This window comes from Cyrtonyx montezumae, unplaced genomic scaffold, assembly GCF_038088225.1.
Source record: "Cyrtonyx montezumae isolate F1298 unplaced genomic scaffold, pur_monq_1.0 scaffold_2, whole genome shotgun sequence".
NCBI lineage: Eukaryota > Metazoa > Chordata > Aves > Galliformes > Odontophoridae > Cyrtonyx > Cyrtonyx montezumae.
In genome coordinates, this window is record NW_027071936.1 from 39,261,264 (window position 1) to 39,282,067 (window position 20,804).

At 39.6% G+C, this 20,804-nt stretch overlaps 1 protein-coding gene across 2 annotated transcripts in view; it reads left to right on the top strand.

Annotated features, from left to right (window-relative positions):
* The first annotated feature begins 2,828 nt into the window (after window positions 1-2,828).
* Window positions 2,829-20,804, top strand: part of NFKB1 (nuclear factor kappa B subunit 1) — a 54,636-nt gene continuing 36,660 nt past the window's right edge. For both annotated transcript variants that reach the window (XM_065736947.1, XM_065736948.1), the window contains exons 1-3: window positions 2,829-2,926; window positions 14,768-14,820; window positions 15,901-15,985. In XM_065736947.1, the coding sequence (XP_065593019.1) occupies window positions 14,776-14,820; window positions 15,901-15,985 (130 nt within the window). In that variant the 5' untranslated portion in view covers window positions 2,829-2,926; window positions 14,768-14,775. The remainder of the gene's footprint in view (window positions 2,927-14,767; window positions 14,821-15,900; window positions 15,986-20,804) is intronic.

Consider the following 20,804-nt stretch of genomic DNA (forward strand, 5'->3'; position numbering starts at 1 on the left):
ACCAGGAAGGGATGTGGGTATCATAGCCTAACAGACCAATAAATGCAACTGGGAGTTTTAAAAGGAAGCATATCTAAAGAGCTATTCTAGATTTTCCCCTCATTTCTTCCTGTTTCAGTATCACAGATACTGAAAGAGGGAACAAAGAGGTTTTGTCTCAGTTCCAATAAATACTTCAGAAAGAGAAAATGAAACAAGACACTTGGATTTTTTTTCTAATTTGGGTATACCCAATAAAGTGAAAAGAAATTATATCAAAGACCTCTGCTTGTCCTTAAATATAATACTTTCAGAAATTGCTAGAGAAAAAAAAGTTTAGTTCTCAGAGATAAAGCCTCATTACTTAGCAGTATTAGTTGCACCACAAAAAAATCACCAAAGCCTTCTCACCTCTGAAGTTGTGCTCATATAGCAAACCCATTAACACAAGAAAAGAGAACAGCTCCAGCATTCTTTTTACACATTTTTAAGTACGTCACAAAACTTCAATATACATTCTTCACCAAGATAGGCCAGTAAGGCAACTGTAAAACTAGAAAACCTTAGATTTACCTCCACAGTTACTAAAGAACCTACTGCAACTCTAAACATCCACCATTCCCCTCCACCTTTATGTTCAGCTTTAAACACACTTCATCTGTGAGCTGATTGTGCCCAGGTGCAGAAGTGCCCTGATGGTAGCAGTGGAGCCCCACATTCTCCAGGAAAGAGGTGGCATTGTTAGAGATTACAAATTGCTTACACCTGAGTCTTGCCTAGTTTCCTTGGTGGAAATGGGATTAGAGAGGTAATTGTTTATTTGGATTTTCAGGTGGGAATTGTGTGCTTTAAAGCAATTCATGTATGTAGAGTGGCCCGTAGAGATAGTTTTACAAAACTGTAGACTTACAGTCTGACACTGTAGTGGTTATCTGAAGAGTTAATGTTCCCATTACAGCATTAAGTTGTAAAAATGATATAATTACACTTTAAATATAATTTAGAGAATATTTTTCTTTAAAAACCTATATGGTTGGGGAAGCTGCTTAGGATTCCACCAGGAAAGCTGAGTGTGAGTACTCAATAATGTACCCTATCAAAATAAATCTACCAGGTATGTCTCCTTAAGTTCTGGAACTTCTCTGCCTTGTCTGGTTTCCTGGTTCTTGTTCGTGCAGGTCTTGCTCTGTGAGCATACCTGTGACTAGCTGTGACATGGCATCTTTTCTTTCAAATTAATCTTATTTTAAAACTCTTATTTTAAATGTGTCTACACTTCCTTCTTTCAGGGCTTTAGCACCCAGTTCTCTTCTCACTTGTTTATCAATTCCATAGAAGCAAGTGCAAAGCTAAATACCAAACCTTGAGAGTACAGGAATCGCTCCTAAGGAAAACACATTTTATTCAGAATTACTGAGTTGTGAGAACTTGGATTGGAAGACAACAACTGAATGTACCTTTAGATTTGCATCACAGAGTGGCAACCCAAATAAAGGAAACAACTCTCTTTTTGTACATGCTTATGAGTAACCTGTATGAGATTTCAGTTCCCATATTAAGAGATAGAGAAAACACTATGCATTTCTAAGCACCTTTTGCAGCATAATTATTAATTTCAAATAAGCGAATTTCTGCTCCAAGACAGAGTCTGTGGGCAAAATGCTCGTGCAGCTGAACCCACTCCCTTGCTATGGATGCAATCAGCTACACACAGACTGAGAGTGTTCAGGAGCAGAATCTCTCTTTACAACATGACCGAGTTGTATATATAGCATTAAATACAGGTACATAACTATTCTCTGGTAAAAATCTTTTTTTTCTCCTTACCTAGTCTAGGTTGCTTATGAGTTGACTTCATTTCCATTGGTTCCATTTTTGCTCTGGACTGCAGTCACTTGCTTCAACACCAGAAGCAAAAATCACATAATTTCATTCATGATGCTGCTGATTAGAATTTTTAACCTTTCTCATCATTTATGAGTCTTGTTACTCTCATTCAGCTCTGAGTTCAGTGAGTGAGGTACCATCTTAGGTGGCTCTGGTGCCACAAATTGAGCTGTTCACAGGTGCTCCCTTGGGTGTGCCAGTGAGTTTCTGGCTGATGAGCCTCAGGTGGGCCACTCTGGCTGTGCTCAGAGGTGTTCCTCACCCTTAGCGAACTTAAGGCTCAGCAGTATGTCACAAAATGTTCATCATCAGTTATACATGGTGCTAGCTGGCTTTCTTCAGCTGTGTCGAGAGATTTGGTAACTGCACTGCAGCATTGTCCTTCAGCACTGAGAAATCAAGTTTGCGTTATTAGCTGGAGCTAGTTCACAGCAGTTAACGTCCAGGAAGTCCGCCCTGACAGAGGCAGGATGAACATGATGCTGAGTAACCTATACTCCCAGCTCAGTTCCGTTTTCAGGTGACGGACAACCAGTAAACCTTCTCTTAGGAAGAATCTAACGGCAAGGATATACATCAGTAGGTTTACATTCCCCCTTCGGGACTTGGGGCGCTCCGCCGCTCCCCGCCTCGCACCTGCCCCACGCGTCGCTGAGGGCGCTCCTGCCTCGGGCTGAGGGAGTGCGAGGCCGCGCGAGCCCCGGCACGAGCCGCCCCCCAGCGGCCGCGCGCGGCCTCCCGCCCCGCCCCGGCCCTCTCGCCGCCGGAGCGTCAGCGGGAATTTCCAGTCAGGAAGTGCGGCGGGCCGGGGGTAGGGGCGGAGGGAACGCAGGCGGCGGCCGCGCAGGCCGGGGTGCCGCTCGGCTGCCCTCGCCAGCGGGCCGGCGGCGGGGCCGGAGGAGGGAGGAACGGGGGAAAGTCCGCGCGGGGCCGGGGCGCGGGCGGCGTCACGCCGCTGACATGGCTCGGCGCTAAGTGGTGCGCGGCCGGGACACGGAGACGACGACGACGACGACGACGACGACGACGACGCGGCGCCGCCAGCCCTGCGCTGAGCCAGGTGAGCCCGCTGCTCTCTTCCCGCCTTGCGCTCCCTCGGCGCCTGTTTGCCCCCGGTGTCCGAGCGGGGCCGGGCCGGGAGCGGGCAGCCGCGCCGAGTTGGGGGGGGGAAGCACTCCCCGCTTCCTGGTGCGGAGTTTGCGCGTAGGGCGGCCGCCGCCCCTCCGTCGTTCCTCGTTGCGCTGTTTGTTATGACGCGAGGCTGCCGAGCCGAGAAGGAGCCCCCGCGGCGGCGCGTGGGGGTGCCGGCCACTGCGGGGCACGCGCGGCCCTGGGGCTGTCGGTGCGGGGGACGCTCCCGGCCCGGCCGTGGCGCTCCTGGGCGCGCTCCCTGCGTGCGGGCGGCGGGGCGGCCGGAGCGACGCACGTGGTGTATAAAGGACACGGAAAGGACGCTCTCGAAGGGAGCGGTGGCGTTCGGCCGCTCTTCGGCACGGGCGCTTCCACCCGTTGATGCTCCGTGCTCCCATGGTAACTCGGGCGGAGCGGCGATGGTGGCTGGCTTCGCGCTCAGCAAAACGAGCGCTATTTCTGAGCCGTGGCGCGAGAAGGAAAGTGAGCTGACGCTGTGCGGCCGTTATCGTAGTGCAGCGTGCAGCAGTCATTCAATCAGTGAATGAGGGGTGCCTGTGAGCGTTTTCTGGATGAGGCTCGGAGGCAGAGATCCTGGTGACTTTGGTCCTGCGCTTCACCTTCCTGCTTAAAAATTGTCTCAGCTTTGCTAAAGGGTAGCGCTTTAAAATAGTATAGACCTGAAACGACCGCTTTAAAGCAGCTGTAATCTTGGCCGTGTTTAGTTCCCTTCTTCAGAAGTCCTTATTTATTCTTTTAACAGAAGCTCTTAGTACTTCGGGGAACTCTCCCTCACCCATGGCTGGCCTTACAAGGCTGAAGGTGCTGTGCGGTGCCACCAGCGTCAGGCTGACAGAACAGGTTGAAAATACAGCTCTTTGTCCCTATTAATATCTAGTATGTGTGCTGCAAAGTATTGGCTTTTGCAATAGTGTTTTGATTAAAGCGGCTTTGTTATTTCCCGTCTGTCTGTTCTAGGAAAGCATTAACCAAGATGTCATTTGGAGACGTCATCCTGTCTGCAGTGTTTTGTAATCTGCAGAAATGACTGCAGTTCAATTGAGTAAATGAAAGAGGGAAAAAGCAGCCTGTAACTATCCGGAGGTTCTCTGTTCTGTAAACTTTCGTGGCTCAGTAATTTGACCACGTTCCCTTGAAGCATTATTGTCAGGGTTGACCGTAGCGTTTTCAGGAGACTGCAGCAGAGATTTCAAGGAAGCTCAGTGCTGCAAAACACGAAAGACGTGTTAAAATGATTTAATCTGAAATATTAAGAAGAGGAAAAAGTCACCTTCTTTCTGTTCTCTGCCCATCCCCCCCCCTCTTTTTTTTTTTCCAAGAAATAAATGTCAGTCAACAACAGTCACCACAAAATGAAACTGTCTTCTGAGTAATGAAAATACTTTGGACAGAGACAAGGGTTTAAAATTGAAAATAGCTTTGTTTCATTTGATGTTGTGTCGTATATTGTGTATATATATATATATTTAATATAATGTATTAAACTTCATACTTGTAGACATTTAGTTCAGTCAGAGCCTTCGTGATATTTTTGGAATCAGAACGATAAAGTAAATGTGCTCGGAGAAGAAAAGGTCATCTTTGGATAGGGTGAGAGGGTAAAAGGCAGAGCAGTACTTCATTGAGGCACACACTGTAAAATTTTCTGTTTCGTTCATTGTAACGTAGCAATTCTTTGTTGATGTTACCGTGCATTTAACTTACTAAGTTTAAATAAATGTAAATGTACCCTTTCTTTTTTTGAGGCAGCATTTTATGATTCCAGTATTTGGGTGTTTACGCGTAAATACAGCTGACTCAAATTTGTTAATTAGTTGTGTCTTTTTGGTTTTTTTTGTTAATTTTCATGAAAATAAATTTCTTCATCATTCCCTTTTCCCAAAACCTTCCTATGCCTTCCTTGACAAATACATGCAAAGTCCAAAGCCAAGTACAGATTAGAATTTATTTTATCATGCTTCTCATTACCAGAAGCTCTGGAGGGACAGAAACCAAGTTGGAAGGCCCAGAAGTCTCTACTATCAAGGATCCCCTGTGCTGCCTAGAAAGCTTAGGGTTCCCTTAGTAGTTACGTATATGCATAATGAATGTCTTGAAGCTGCAAACGTATGGTGAAAAGCAGTGTTATCATTTTATTAACTTAGAACAGGACTTACAGTGTAGCTGTTGATAAGAAAATTCTGCGTTCTTAAGATATTTTGGTTAACAATTCTGTGTTTACATGGATCATGTGAAAACTCAGTCACTACAGTCTTCCTGCTTTGAGTGCTGTAAGTGTGTGCCAGCTCTTTCATAAGACAAACGCATTTGAATTTAGAAAATTGTTACTCATTTCCTTAAGTAAACAAAAGTCTAAAGTTTTTTTGTTGTTTTTTTTTTTTCCTAACATGTTGGTCACTTCTCATTGGTTCCCAGACACAAAATAACAGATAAGGAAAGGAGAAAGTTTCAGGTTAAATAATGAAAATGAAAGTTTGACCTTGGTCACTTTCATCTGGCACAGGGTTTTTTAGAAATGGTTGTTGTAATTTGATGTCCAGTAAGTGAACTCTGAACAGTTCCTGCATCGATAACGTCATATAATTGCAGTTGTCATTAATTGTGCCCTTGGGTCAGCCAGACCTGCATGTTTACATCCAATAGTAAGAATTCAGTGAAATGTTTATTTTGCTGAAGCACTACTGGGAGTTTGTTGAGGATTTTGATGGAGCTGGCAGACCATGTGTGGGGAGGAAGTTGCTGTTGCTACTGTGTGTGTTTTCTTTTTTTTTTCCCCCTTTCAACTTTGGCGCTCTGAAAAACAGCGTCACGTTTCTTTTTTTTCTGCATTTAGAACATGGAACTAGCTAAGCTAGAATTCAATCCATAGAGCAAGCTGCACTGGTGTTTCAGATCAAGAGCAAAGTAGGTCCAAGTTGTGTGTGTTTGTGTTGTTTTGTTTTGAAAATTGTACTTCTGTGTGCTTGCGCACTTATGGACAAACAGTAACATGCATGAAATCATCAAAGTGAGTGGGTTTTGTTTTAAGTTTCATTAGTTTAGTCTAAGTGTTCTTTGTTGCATTAGAGTCTACTGGAAAAAAAACAATGCTGAAGCAGTTGTATTATTGCTTTGTAAAACATGGAGAGGAAAATAAAAGCCGTAGTATCTGCTTTGCAGCTGTAGCTTTAAGCTGTGGGCCAAGGAAGTTTGGGACACTTCAGTGTTAGGGATCTTGGCATAACTGCACTGATGCTGTTCTTGGTTCAAGCTGTGTGGTTCAGCTGACCTTGTCACTTCTTTAACCATTTCTGCCAAGGTATATTTTCAGAGGCTGTTGATAAACAAGTGATACCAAGGATGCATTGGCTCAGTGCTGTGCTTGCAGTGGTAGCTACCCTTGCTGCTCTCCTTTGTATCTGTGTTCTTTAAATGGAGGCTGTCTTAAGTAGGACTTCAGAACCTGTGTGATAGCAGCTGCTGATAATGGCAGGCCTTGTGTGAACTGGACCTCTGGGTTTATTTGTTGTTTAGCTTCTCAGCAGTGCTGTTCTTTCTCTCCTCAAAAAGGAAAAGGTTTGCTCTTTAGTACTGATGATTCATTTCACTTAAGGCTTCTGAAGTGGGTATGTGTGTGCTCTTTGAGTTAATATTTGACTTTGAACAATTTTATACAAACTAGGGCTATTCCTAAAGAACACTCAGTGATGATTCTTAATCTACAGCAAAAAGTAACAGCATTTTAACACAACTGTTCGGTTACTTCAAGTATGTTACTGCCTTGTGGCTAAAATACAGTGCAGTTACAGGAGTTTTTTTGTTGTGTTAAACCTCAGTACTTTTACATATACTTAGCATTAAATGTATGTGATAAGCACACTATGATACATTTGAATACTGTTTATTACTTTGGTTTAAATTGTTTTGAACGTGTTTTAAGAAAATATTTTAATTTTCTTCTAACATTTTTCTGGAAAAACAGTTTGTGTGCAGGGCATTTCAATTCTTGTCGTGTTGGTTTGCTGCTTTGGCATCAAGTAAAGGATTAAAACATGCAAAAAATTTGGTCATAAAGATACTTAGTAACTGGACTACACAAACAGTTGTTTTATTATCTGCCAAATAAGTTTCCTTATGCTATAATTTTTCCTTTTAGCGTGATGATTATGTGGGTTAATGATTTTGGCTTTCCATTTCCTGTAGTAATTCTGCACTAAAAATTTCAGATTCAAAGCATTGCACTCTTCTGAAATCTTTAATCTTTTTGATCATTTTCATTTCCCAAGTGGTTTGTAGTTTTAATACTGTTGTTCAATAGTACATCTAAGAAAACATTTAAAATTTTTATGTCAGCATTTTTTTAATTAAAAAAATACACAGCACCAACTCTCCATCCCATCCAACAGGAAATAATAAGCAAACCCTGTTAATAACAAGAGGAGGCAATTTGTGCTGGTGTACTAGAAAAACAAACAGGCAAGTTGTGTTGTCTTGTGTTAGGTAGTGTTACTGCAGAAGTCTATGGATGAGAGTCTGCAGAGGAAGGTAGTGTCTAAAAAAAAAAGAAAAGCTTCTGTGCAACTCTTACTGCTGAGTACTTACACTGAAAACTTTCTTCATAGGTAGTAATTCTGTGTGTTAGCTTAAGGAAATAACAAACACAATTTGCATACACTTTTACTGCAGAAGTTGAACATTGATGAGGTCTATATTGAGAGTACAGTTTGCCTAAAATAAGGCCCTTCCCCAGCATTACAGATGGGAGAAGAAATATTAGTGATTTTATAGCATTTAAAAGCAAACTTCGAATTTCATGCTGGATTAAAATCCCTAAAAACAAACAAACAAACAAAAAAAAACCACTTATAAAACCCAGCAGCCATAATTGATAGGACTTCTTGTCAACTTAAGCAAGCTAGCAGTTACTTTCATGGTTTTTAACTTATATTTTCTCTTCTGTGTGTGTTTGACATCTATGTAATAATGTGAGTAAAAGTGTACGTGATCTCATAATTTTTTGTTTCTGTTTACTTCATATGTTTCAGAATACTGCAGCTGAAAATCACCTCTTATTGTGAATAACCCCAGGGATTGCTTTCCGTAGCACATTTTCATCCTTTTGGGAAAACCTATATGTATGTCTATAGTTTGTGTTTATTTTATTTTTTTCCTGATTGTGCCTCAGGACAGTATTAATCTAAGTGATAAATCTTTCGTCCAAACCTTTGTCCAGAGTCTTCAGAAACAGTATCATTTATTAAAGTGAATGCAGACAAAGTAGTTGAGAACAATGTAAATAAAATAGCCATTGTTAGAACTACTTCTGTGTTATGATTTTGCCTTCTTAGTATTTGGGAGGGAGGTGTCTCCCTTCTTTTCCTTCCCTTCCCTGTTCCCTCCTACTCTCCCTCGGAACAGTTTCTGCAGCGGCTCAATTTATGCACGATGTTGGAATTGCATGATGCTGGTAGCTAGCAGCTGTTGGAGCCTAGTTGTATAGACCTGCTGAAAGCAGGTTTGGACAACGTGTGCAAAATGCCAGCAAGTGCTTGGAACCATGCCTGTACAATATTCCCTATTGCTTTCAACAAAAATGGAGTGTATTTTCCTTAAGAGAAACATATTTTATTAAGCTCTAAAAATTCAAAGCGGTTAGAAGGACTTACAGGACTTAAAAACAATGAAGCTTGTCCATTTAATATATATTTAACTATTGTAGCTTCATGACACAACTTGCATCTTGAACCTTTGGAAGATCTAAACCTGCTGTTTTATACAGAGGTAGATAACAGCAGTTCTCTAACTTCCTTCCCCTTCCCCTCAGTGCTTTTCTAAGAACATATTCTGCCCTAAAGGCTTTTGCCCTTAAGCTGGGCTCCCATGGATCGTATTCTGGGGGAAAAAAAAGCTGGGTTTCGGGGGAATTGAAGTGCTAGATGAAGGTGGGAGAGTGTCCAGAGCGAAGTGAAAAGGCTGGGTATTAGGAAGCGTGCAGGACCCCAGCTCTAGTATGCTGCAGTGCTGAAGGCTTCAGTCTAAATGTCTTTGATCAGTATCTCTATTCTGTCCAGGCAGCTTGTTATTCTTCCTCTATAGCCAAAATCATCTCACTGCAGCTGTTGTTCTGGTTCCAGCCCTGCCTGGTGGGGTGCAGCATCTATATTGCACAGTATATTCTCTGCATTTCTGAAAATGCTGATCTAAAGCGATTTTCTATATACAGATAGATACTCCTAGAAGTAGTAAATAGAGAAGTAAACAACGCCAGGTGAAACATTGTAGAGACTGAACAGTATAGCAGTTACTGTTTCTAACTCGATGTATCATGGCTGCTAGAGAATTTCAGAGAACTTCATGTCTCTTGTAAAAAGTAGTTCTCTGCATTCAGAGTCTGCTGTGTTGCATAGCCTGAATGCAGGACATATATATATATATACACACACATAGGATATATACACACACACAAAACACAGAAGTCTTTGTCTCTCTTTCATCCTTAATCCTATGTTTAATCAGCAAAATAAACAGGCTTAGGAACATAACCACAGCAAATTTTCATCATGTCTGATTGAAGAAACTTAACAGGTAAATTACAATGAAAGCCAAATTAAAGAGGAAAAGATCCTGCTGGAAAAAACGCAGGAAGAAGTGGTGCTTTCAATATGTCAAGTCACTTGAAGTGTAGTAATTGTGTTTCTCTTGTCTTGAGGCTACCTTTGCTTTTTGAATCCCAACCCTAAAAGGTGAGAAGGAGTGTTCTTCAAAATGAGAGATTTATTTAAACTGTCAGGCTAATTCTATTTCAAGACTGTTACGATCTCTGAGTAATAAAGATCGTCACCCACTAACATACATACCTCCAGTCTGCCTTTTACAGAATGTCTTAATTTCTATCCTGTTGAGCTGGTCTGTGCTATAAACAAACCCTTTCTCACAAAATATTAATCTATCCGGACTTCAATCTTTACAGTGATCTGGTTAAAAAATAATGGGCGTGTTTTAGGAAGAATGAGTTGATGCTTTGTATTTTAAAGCACAACAGCAGCCAGACACACTCTAATGCAAGTGTTTTGTGTTCATTTTCTGAGTATATAATGGGCGTTATGTCACAGTAGCTTAAGAAATGTAAGAGATGAGTGGCTGCTGAGTCTCTACCGTGCATCACTTTCATTTATGATGAGGAAAGTCTTTGTGGGTTAGAGAAGTTGGTGAAACTCTTGATTCACTACAAACTAATAAAACAAAAAAATGAAACTACGGAATAACAGATCTCCAACATATTCACAGATGAAAAGTAGAGACATGCTTACTGTGTCTCTTTGAAGATCTGGGAAATGAAGCATATATAGTGTTTTTTTTAATCTAGTCCTATGTGAAGAGTTAGCTTCATCTGTAAGTTCACCAGTGCACTTCAGAATGTGACTACTCAGAACTGGGGGATTAAAGCTCAAATTTCTCTTGGGGCTGAGGGGGATGTTGTAACTGCATAGGTTGCTCTGAAAGTAATGTTTCCTGTCTATTTCCATGGAAACTACAGCAGATACAAAGAGCACAATAGCATTAGTTCATAGAGCATATTATCAGCTATGAAACAAAATGTTTCAGCATAGTTATCACTATCAGCTATTTATTTTACAGTGATGAAAAAGAGCCTGCATGCTCTACTCATAAAATCTGTGCCAGCACAGGTAACCCACTGTCACCACTACTGAAACACTCCACCTACTGCCTCACTGTACTCACATCCAGTTTCATCTTTGTAAACATTCAACAAATGTCGGCGAATGTCAGTGGATGCAATTTTTTTTGCATAGTGGAATTCATGTCCACCCCTTTGCTTTGTACTCACCACCATCTTGTCAGACTGTCCCTCCACTGCCCTCTGTTGTGTGATAACAGAACATAACAGAATGCTGGTGGAAGGTTCAATCTCTACTGCCATACCACCAACATCCACCTCTGATATCGTGGACCAACATAGTGATACAGCAGGCATTATTTTTGGAGCATTCCTCATATTTAGGATAGTATTCATATGATTTTGTTTCCTGTTTGCAGGAGTAAGAAGCTGTCCTAATCTGTTAGTGTATGCAGTGGTCAGGTGTTTACCCAAGCTAGGGTTAGGAGAACAAAGAAATAGTCTGAACTCTTGACTTTTTCTAAGTAGCATGCATCTGCTGAGCGAGAAATATTCATATGTAACCGAGCTGTTGGTGTCTGGATCAGACAGTAAGGTTTGATTTCTCATAGTTGTGTTAGGTTATGCTTGTCTGTGCAGTTGTGTTCCTGAGTAATAGCATTCCTGAATGAATTACTATTTTTCCAATTTAAATGCCTGTTCCGTGTGAAGCTTTTATATAAATATTCAGAATACAATAAAAGAATTCTGTGTTTTTCCCTCGGTGACTGCTTGCACCTGGTATTATTCAGGTATTAATGAGGAGAGGTAAAGTATGATTATGATCTGTTGGCTGGTTAGGTTGGTACAATCCTGTCAGCTTCCATATATGTATATGAATCCATACATTTGCCTGATGGTTTTGTTATTTTATCTCTTTTTTTTCACAAGGGTAACTGCAAGGCAGAGGACACACACGTGTACACACATGCAGTTAAATTTCCTCAGTAGGTGAAGCTATGTGGTTTTGAACAAATGCTGCTTGATTTTATGTTTTCCCATTGTGCTATGAGCAAAATTATGTTCATTCACCCATTGTGGAATATTCACATTGAAAACTACTGTGAGTTGAAATGTTTAGTTCCTGGGTGTCATTGTCTTAAAGATTTCAGAGGGTCTCCAGAGTAGATAGTATCGTGGTTGATTGTGGTCTGCAGGTGGAAGAATTATTGTAAGTTCTGTAATTCAAATTTGCAGTACAGTTTCTGGCATTTGGATATTTATATGGGAACCAGACATATATGGTAAAATGAACTTACACAAAACAGCTTTAATCCCAGTCACCTTCAAATGAGACTTGTATTTCTGACCTAACATTTCTAAGATGCATATAGCAGCATGTATAGCCTGAATAAGAACAAGCTCTGAGCCACAGTATAGCTCAGGTACCTCTCTTTGCAAGGTGGTAGTGTACAAAGCTACTCGTGACAGGTGCTTACGTTTTATGCATGCAGGGAAGCTGCATAGAAATTCAAGCAATATGGTAAGAAATCAATTAAAGAAAAATTGATAAGTTTTAGGCTCTATCTTGAATGATAGAGTTTGATATTGTGCGTAGGTGCTTTTTTTTTTTTCCTGTCATGTTATTGACATTTCCTGGATTTGCCACAGTTTTCTTAGAAGAAGCAGCAGTTTAGAGATTTGATAACTAAAAAAATACCATGCAAAAGTGCTATTCTGGAGGTAGTACTCCTGGAACATTTTTGTCCTTTGTCTTTGAAAGAGACAAAGAATATAATGAAACAGAATGTTCTCAGGCATTTGGAAGGTTCATGTTAAATTGTTGAGTTAATTTTTGTCTAGGCCCTGAAAAGGCACTCAGGTGTCAATTTATATACACAAAGCTGAATATTTGCACACTTAAGTCATCCTGTATTTATAATCAACTGGCTTAGCCTTCACACTAGAGAGAGAATATCTTTAACCTTTCCCCCAAGCACTGCAGCTTGTAAGAGGTATCTTCTTTTGGTGCTAGAGAGGTTGTTCTTGGTTTCTGGTTACAAACATTTTAATACAGACCTGCAGTGACTGAACTGTATGCAGGTAGCAACCTGCTTCTGGGTGGAATGCTCATCTTTAGTGGCTACTCTTTTGCTCTCAGGATGTTGTTGTCCCTTGGATCTGCCAAAAAACAAAAGCAAAAACAAAAAACAGAAATGGCAGTTCTGATAAGGTGATTTCAAAGGACTGATTCTAGTAAGCATTTAATTCTGTGTTAATTTTGGTATCAGAGGTTGTTAAATTAAAAGTTTTCAGAAATACTGCCTCTACAGTATTTTTCAACTGCTGAATCGCATTTCAGAGTTATAAATGTGACCAGGAGGCATAGCAGGTGTGCAAACTTTTCCCCACAGAGTTCTGCTGGAGTGAGAGAGATGCAGTCAGAGAAAGAAGAGTAGGACAAATATGGTAGGAAATTGTCTTAAGTTTATCCTATTGGACTCACAGATAAAGTTGTGAGATGTTCTTGTTTGAAAATTTTGTGAAGAAGTATGTAATTAGCAAACTGGACAGTTGCTATTGATTTTAGTTCCCTAGAATCTTTGTTCCCTTACTTTGTTCCCTTACTTACTAATTACTGTTATCTAGGAATTTTAGGTGTTTCTGAACATAGTTTTGCTTATATGACTCATGAAATGGTAAGGAATTAAATGTGAGAGATGACAAAATGAGACTTATTGGAAAAGCTTTTTTTCTGCTTGTGCAGAAGAAATCTGTGGATCATACTTACAGTTACTTAGTCAGCGTGCATCTGTGGGCATGGTCTGACACTTCCTCAAAGATATTGGCTGTTGAGGTTCTCAGGTTGCTTACCTTAACATCCATACCTTCAGTTGGGAAATGTCTGCCAAGAATTGGATTACAGTTATTTCCTTGATTTCAGTAACTTGTCAATGAGTGATGAGTGTTGTGATCTTTTTATGGAAATAAACCATCAAAGAATAGTATCTTTCAGAATCTGAGCATGCAGAAGGTTTTGTTAAAAATGCCTTGTGTTAACAGTAACAAATTATTAGTGAAAGTAGTGCTTTACGAGAAGTGCTTATTATGAAATATGACTGTTGAGGTGTTTAGGTTGCTCAAGTGATAGGTAATGAGGTACAGTGTGAGTATCTGTGGCTGTTACAGCTACTACACATTTTTTGGCTGAAACCTTGCAACCAGTTCTTTGGTATTTGCTCAAATACAGCAAATGGGTATTACTTGGTAAATATTTCCTCCTAAAATTGAATTATAAACAAGCAAATGCTTTTACTTTCTGGGTTAAAAAATAATTTTATCCTTGTGGACCTCTTTTTGCTGGAAGACATGAATGTATCCAGTATCTCCGCTTTTGCCATATAAAATTTTCTTAAACATTCTCCTAGTTCTTAAGAAAATTTCCATGTTCCTCCACTGGCTTGTCATTATGTCTCCTGGATAGATAAAGCGGGCTAAAATTTTCCAGTGGCTAGCATTGACATCAAGACCTCTACAGAGGGTTACATTTTTTGTATAGCTGTGATTGTCATTGTCGGCACTACAGATGTCTGCATGCCAAACACTTGCAGACCTCAGGAAATAAAGGTGCTTCAAGGGAGTCAATATTTACTCATTTTTTTTATCTTAAAAAATATAGAATATTCTTTCTTGGAGAACCTGATCTTTCATTTAGTAGGTACTCATTTAGTAGTACTTCACAAAAAAAGTGTTAGGATTCATTCATTAATGATCTGAAGACTTCCTTTGTATAAAAATGCAGAGTGCATCTTTTGCTACGCTATGATAATGATTTTGCTCAAATTCAAGCAGCAGAATAGTTGAGCTAAAGGCAGATACAAATTAATTCCTAATTTTAATAAATTTGCAGTAAATTTTGACCTCAGGACCTTGACTGGAATCTTGACTTGCTTGGGAGCAAGCAGTGGGAGATCCTAGCTGTAGTGGATCCTGTCATTAGCCTGTCCTATCCAAATACTGGGGAATTTTAGGAGCATTTTAGAAATCACTAATACTGTAAGTAAGTTAAGATGGGTCAGCTCATCTGGCTTTCAGTATGAATCTGTATTGGGAAAAAAAAAAGTAAGAGTTCTTATTCTTTCTGTGTTTCAGGACTTAAAATGGCAGGAGAGGATCCATATATTATGGGAGTATCAGATCCCCAAGTAAGTGCGTTTGTGTATTCTCACTATCGTTCTTCTCTATTCTGTGTCTTTGTGTTGGCTTCCTCTTATACTGTCCCGTCATTTCTTAGGCTTAAGAACGTGGAAATATAAAATCATTCCAACTGTTGTTTTCTAAGCCAGTCTTTACATGACCAGTAAGGTACCTCACCACTGGTGGAACAGCTGAAGTCTAAAGAAGGAACAGGCCTGTTTAAAAAAGCAGTTGAAAACTGTCTCACTTTTATGGCCTGTCTGCCTGTGACACTTGCCCTGAAGTTCCTCCTGTGGTGGGTATTGGTATTGATCTGAAAATAAGGCCCCCTAAGCACGGAAAAGTTAATTTGTGTTATTTCTGGTGAAATTTGCATTGATATTGATGACTAGAATGGTCTTTTACACAGATCAGTATGTCTTGGCTTTTCCACAGCTCTTCCACATTTCATTAGATCATTTCATGATTCATTTTGATTGTGAGAATAATGCTTGAATGAAAGGTTGGAGTGAGGAACAGATCATTTCTACTCACCTTAATTTCCAAGAAGAAAGGATTTTCTCTTTTATGCATGTTCCACTTTAGAAGATTTATACTTGACAATTACAGTGGTTTAAGACACGTCGATATTCAAAACAAAAACTATAATTTAACCTAGGCATTCTGTTTTCTTGCATTAGAATTTGTATGTTTATTTGAATAAGGAATGTAGTCTGGTGGGGTTTAATTGCAGAAGTCAAAATTAAAACTTACATGGCTCTCAACAAGTCCTTGAGCAAGTCATGTAGGGTCAGATTTTCAGAATTTGGCATCTCATCTCTTTTGAACAAATAACTGAGTATTGTTAGTCAGTAAGCAGAATGCAAGCTTAGAAACTGCTGAGCTCAGTGCAGTCATGTCACGCTGGTGAAATTTTCACTACCAACTTTGCTGGCATTACTGATGACAGCAAAAATAAACCAAGATTTAAAATGTTAACCTATTGGATTCTGCATGTTTGTAGAGAACTTTGAAATTTATTCCTAAAAGTTGCTTTAGGAAATTGTTTGTATGTGTAGTAATGAAGAATATACTCTCTTTCAATGTAGATGTTTGCAATGGACCAGCTCATGGGAATGAATACAATATTTAATAATACAGGTTACATTACTTCAGACTTACCACTACGAACAGGTAGGATCTGTTGCTGTTTGATTGTGTTATTTTAATGCTGTTTCTTCAGGTTTCTTTCTTTTTGTGCATGTGTGTGTGTAAACTTCTTTTCAAAGGCTAGTTTGTTTACATTACTATAAGATGTATGTTGGTTTAACTTCATATTACACCTTCAAGCATCACTTACCTTTATGTTTCAAGAGAGAGACAAATCTAATTTTTGTCTGACTTGTACAGAAACTAAAATTTCAGTCAGTTAATTGCTTTGACCAAAGAGCTTTGAGTGACCTGTTTTTATAAGCATTATTCTAAGTTTGCATAATTGGTGAGCTCTAATGTTTGTATTGCCATTTTTCAGGGTGCAACATGTACGTTTTTTTCTCCTTCATCTTAAATGTATTTCATTTGTTGTAATTATTCTTAAGGTGCTTGTTTTTCGTTAGTAAAACATAAGAGTATATGCAACTTCCTGTATCATTGAAATGTGTTTTTCCCTTCTTGGTGACTTCTCTGTTTCCTGTAATGTAGAAGTTTGGTATCAAAAGCACCTGACAACTTCCTGAATTTTTACACTAGTTTGAAATCTCAGTGTCAAATTTTGCAACCGAATACTGAAAATGAGCTGCAAAAGCCTAATATACATTTACTCCAGTATAGTTCCAGGACAGGAATATTAAATATGTCCTCAGCCTATGTTAGCTGCTTGATCAATCTGTGTCTAGTTTTGGTTATTCGATTTCTTTCTAATTATTAATTTTTGTTTGAATGTATAAAATTGCATTTCTCCTGCTTATTTTTTTTAATAGCTGATTTAAAAGGGGGAGGAAAATAAAAATCTGTTTAACCATACAAAGTTTTTCTTTATTTACCATCTTTAATATAGTTACTAGTATCTTTTAACATAGCGACTTTGTCTTTTTAATTTGATTTGTTCAAGTCTGTTGTATAACAGCATAGGTAGTATCTGCTGTATTGCAGATATTTTGTTGAAAAAGCAGACCCATATTGTACACTCTGTTTTATATATATTTGAGAAACTTGATAGCAGTGAAGGTATAAAGGATAGAACAAAATAAGGAATTAGCCTTTTATTTTGTGGTTAGAATTCTACCCTCATGTAACAATAAATACAGATTTAAAAATAAGGACACTTTCAGTGCTTTTTGTGAATTAAACCGTACCTCAGTTTTCCTGACTGAGCAGTAGTGAGGAAGGATCAAGAAAAACACATGGTACAGATGATTTGTTTCAAGATAAAATGCACTGATGAGCAAAGCTGTTGAGAAATATGGGAAAACATCCAATAAGTGAATGTTGCTATCATTTATTTGCAGTGCATTTTCATTAAAGCAGATAAAATTGTACAGTAAGATTAATTTGTGTTAGATTAATGGGCTTTCACTGTTCTCCCAGAGATTTTATGGGACAACTGACCTTACTGGAACGTTGATTTCCCCATAATGATATCTTCCTTACACCTACCTTCTGAACCTACTTTGTGCTCTTCATGCCAAGCTCATTCCATACAAATTATTCAGATATATGAAACTGATTTTCAGATATGTATTTCCTGTCTAAGCTAGAAAACAGCTATTTAAAAACCATGTGGGGGAGTCAAGAATTCTCTGGAATCTGGAATCTCTCCCCTTGTCCTACCACTGTGTACCTGAATAAAAAGTTGATTCTCATCCTTTTTATAATCCCCTTTTAAGGTTATCACAAACATGAGTTTCGGGCTAGATTGTTATTTCATTGCCATCTAATTGTGCCTTTGTAAATGAACAACGTCAGACTTATTACGACGGCAGGCAGGTGTGATATATATATGGATTGCCGTATCGTGGCAGTGTATGTGCATCAACAAATAGCTGGGGAATCTGGGGACTTTCTGATGACAGATGTTCTGTCATCTATTGACAGTAATAGAAAAATCTTTGAGATGTGAGGCAAGGATTTTCTCCATGCAGTTGTCAGTGCTTTAATCTTTCTACCCACTTTTTTCTGTGTCTCACATCATTTTTAAGTAAAAATTGTGGTTAGTGCTTGGTTATTTTGGCTCTAAAGCTGTAGTAGATGGTTACTTGGGTCAAGTTCTACATTTACATTTAAATCTAGAAGAAGTAACCCATGTGTGCCTTCTATGAAAAGAGATTATATTTACAACACCTTCAGTAACAGCCCAAACTGCAGAACTTAGCCGTGTGTTTTAAAATACTCTCAGCAACAAGGGCAGTTATGGCATGAAGTCAGGAGGTTCGATGACTCATTGGGAAGCATCATGCTTTTGAGAGACAGATACTAATCTTTGATGTATTAAGGTGTGAAAGCAGATATGCAGCAGTGTGATATCCACCATGTATTGAAGGACAAAGAAATAATGCCTTAAATTGGAGAGGAAATGGGCAGAGCTCTGAGCAATCTTCTACAATTTGGGTGTTTCTTATTTCCTCCTGATCATATGGTATCACCTACAACCATAAAATGTAGCACTCTGTGTATGAGTTAAAGATGCTTTGAAGAACTGGTGAAGTATTTTGGTTTTAGATGCTCTCATCCAACCAGCTGTTGGCATTCGTGTTGGTTTTGTTTTTTGCTTCATTGCAGTCAGACTAAGCCTATGTGGCTGAAGCAGGCCCATCAGCAACTGAAAGGTGTCATCTGCAGGTTGCTAAAATTACAGTTTTCTGGATTTCTTTAACTGCCGCTGTTTCTTAAATCTCCTCTGCCCAGCCCTCTGTGATGCTTTCTGTTGAGAGGGGAAGGATAAAGAGGATGCTGTTAAAATTTTAACAAGTTTTATTTAATATTTTTTCAGAAAGTTATTCTTAGGAAGAGATTCAGTGGAGCATGACCATCACCAAAAATGAGATGGGTATTCATTTATTTGTCCCAAATCAGTGTCCCTAATCCTCATAAGCATGGGCAGACCCACCTGTGACTCTTGGTAGTCTGTCCTCATAGGAGAGGTACTTCAGCCTGCCTGCTCATCCCTGTCACCCTCCTCTGAACTCACTTCAACTGGATCTAGAGTCTGAACGTGTAGCAGCAACGTTACTAAAGAGCATCAGTATTGGGTTTAATAACCAGGATTGTGAGGCTGTGAATGGTTTTATCTGTACCACATAGTTAAACAGCACAGTCATGAGTAGGGTGCCGTGCATTTGTACTGGGGGAGCAGAGAGGTGGTGTAGAGAGGATGTGACCAGGGCAGCTTCTCTTGAATGTCTTCAGGTACTAGGGAAGCTGTTAAATAGTGGACACACCAAGTGCCACAGTGCTGCCAGGCCTGCAGATATATCATACCAACATTTCAAAGCCATTGTTCTTTGATTTGACTTTGATGAGAGGAATGTAGCTAAGATGGGTGCTCCTCTGCGAAGTGCATGTGCAGGACGGGGCCTGTCAAGAGGAAGAAGGAAGAAGTGGTGGGAGTATCAAGATGGAGGAGGGCCTCTGACTCAAGCAGGAAGAAGAATGAAGAAATATAGCAGTTAAAGGAGATGTGGGGAAGTGCAACTGTGACTCAGGCTGGAAGGGAGGTAGTGGGATGTGAGTTGGCCTGTGGTGAGTGAGGGGAGAAAACAGAAAAGGAAGCACTGAAGTATCAGAATGTGGCTGTGCACCAAACCCTCTCCTGGTTAGAGGAATGTGTGATTGAGTTGCAGTCCGTAGCCCTCGTGGTTGTGCAGCGGTGCCAGGCAAGTCATGAGGAGTTTCTTGACAATACTTGGCAGCTGTGGGAGTTATTCCTATGTGGAGACCAACTCCATAACTGTATCCTGATTCAGCCTCTCTAGAGGAGAAGTGGGGGTAAAGCTATTTGTTTAGTAGCATTCCTTTTTCTTGCTGTGTAACGCCTGTAAGGGGTTTGATTGTTACAGAAGAACTTAAAGAATACAACTTTAATTGTGCCCTAGAACAGAGGTGAAGAAGTTCATCACAAATCTTTTCGCTGTTTATTCCATTTGCAAGGTCTACACCTTCAGCTTTCATTTGTTTAGACCAGACATGCCTACTTTATAGAAATGAACTATTAGAAACTTTTCTGTGCAGAACACTTCACTTTCTTTCAAATTTTTCCCTTCCTCAGGAAAGATTTGAAAGGAGAAGAAATGGAGAAGGGACAACATAACAAATGTTAGGCTGTCTGTCTAATGTATTTCTGGAAAATATTCAGAGTCCAGGGAAAGTTGACTATATGAGACGTTTTGCAAAGTAGAATTATTTTCATAGTCAGTATATTATTTATGCTTGGAAGTTACCTTGAATATTGCCTCTTTATTTTTAAATAGAATTTTTGGTAAAATTAAATGCCTTGTGTTAGTATGCCTTCTCTGTCCACTGGCTCGGATGTGCTGATAGGAAAAAAGAAAATGTTTAGTTTTTGGGTTGTATGAATAAAATGAGATCTTGCAAAACTTTGTTTTACATAAATTGGTATATGTTTGATTAATCTGTCTGCTGTCACTTACTAATGTCAGCAGATACAGTTTGCCTTTAGACATTTACGCTGAACCTTTCGTGCGCTTTCCTAGTATTGCTATTTAAGATACTTTGTTTTTTCTTATGTTTGTGTGGTTCTTAAAAGTTTTCTTTTTCCCCCGAGGAGGCACAAGTGCTGCTGTCCTACGTTTTTCATTTTTTTGCATGCAAGTTGTAATTATGTCAGTAGCAGAAAGAATTGCCATTAAGCTTTCCACTAGGCTAGTGTAATGTAAATACCTCTCCTAGGTTGCTGATGTCTTGAACCTGGATCTTCTGCATCCAAGGGAACTACTGTTACCACTCAGCTTTTGTATAAAAGAGCACTTTGTTTTTCAGGCATGATGTTGAGAGAGAG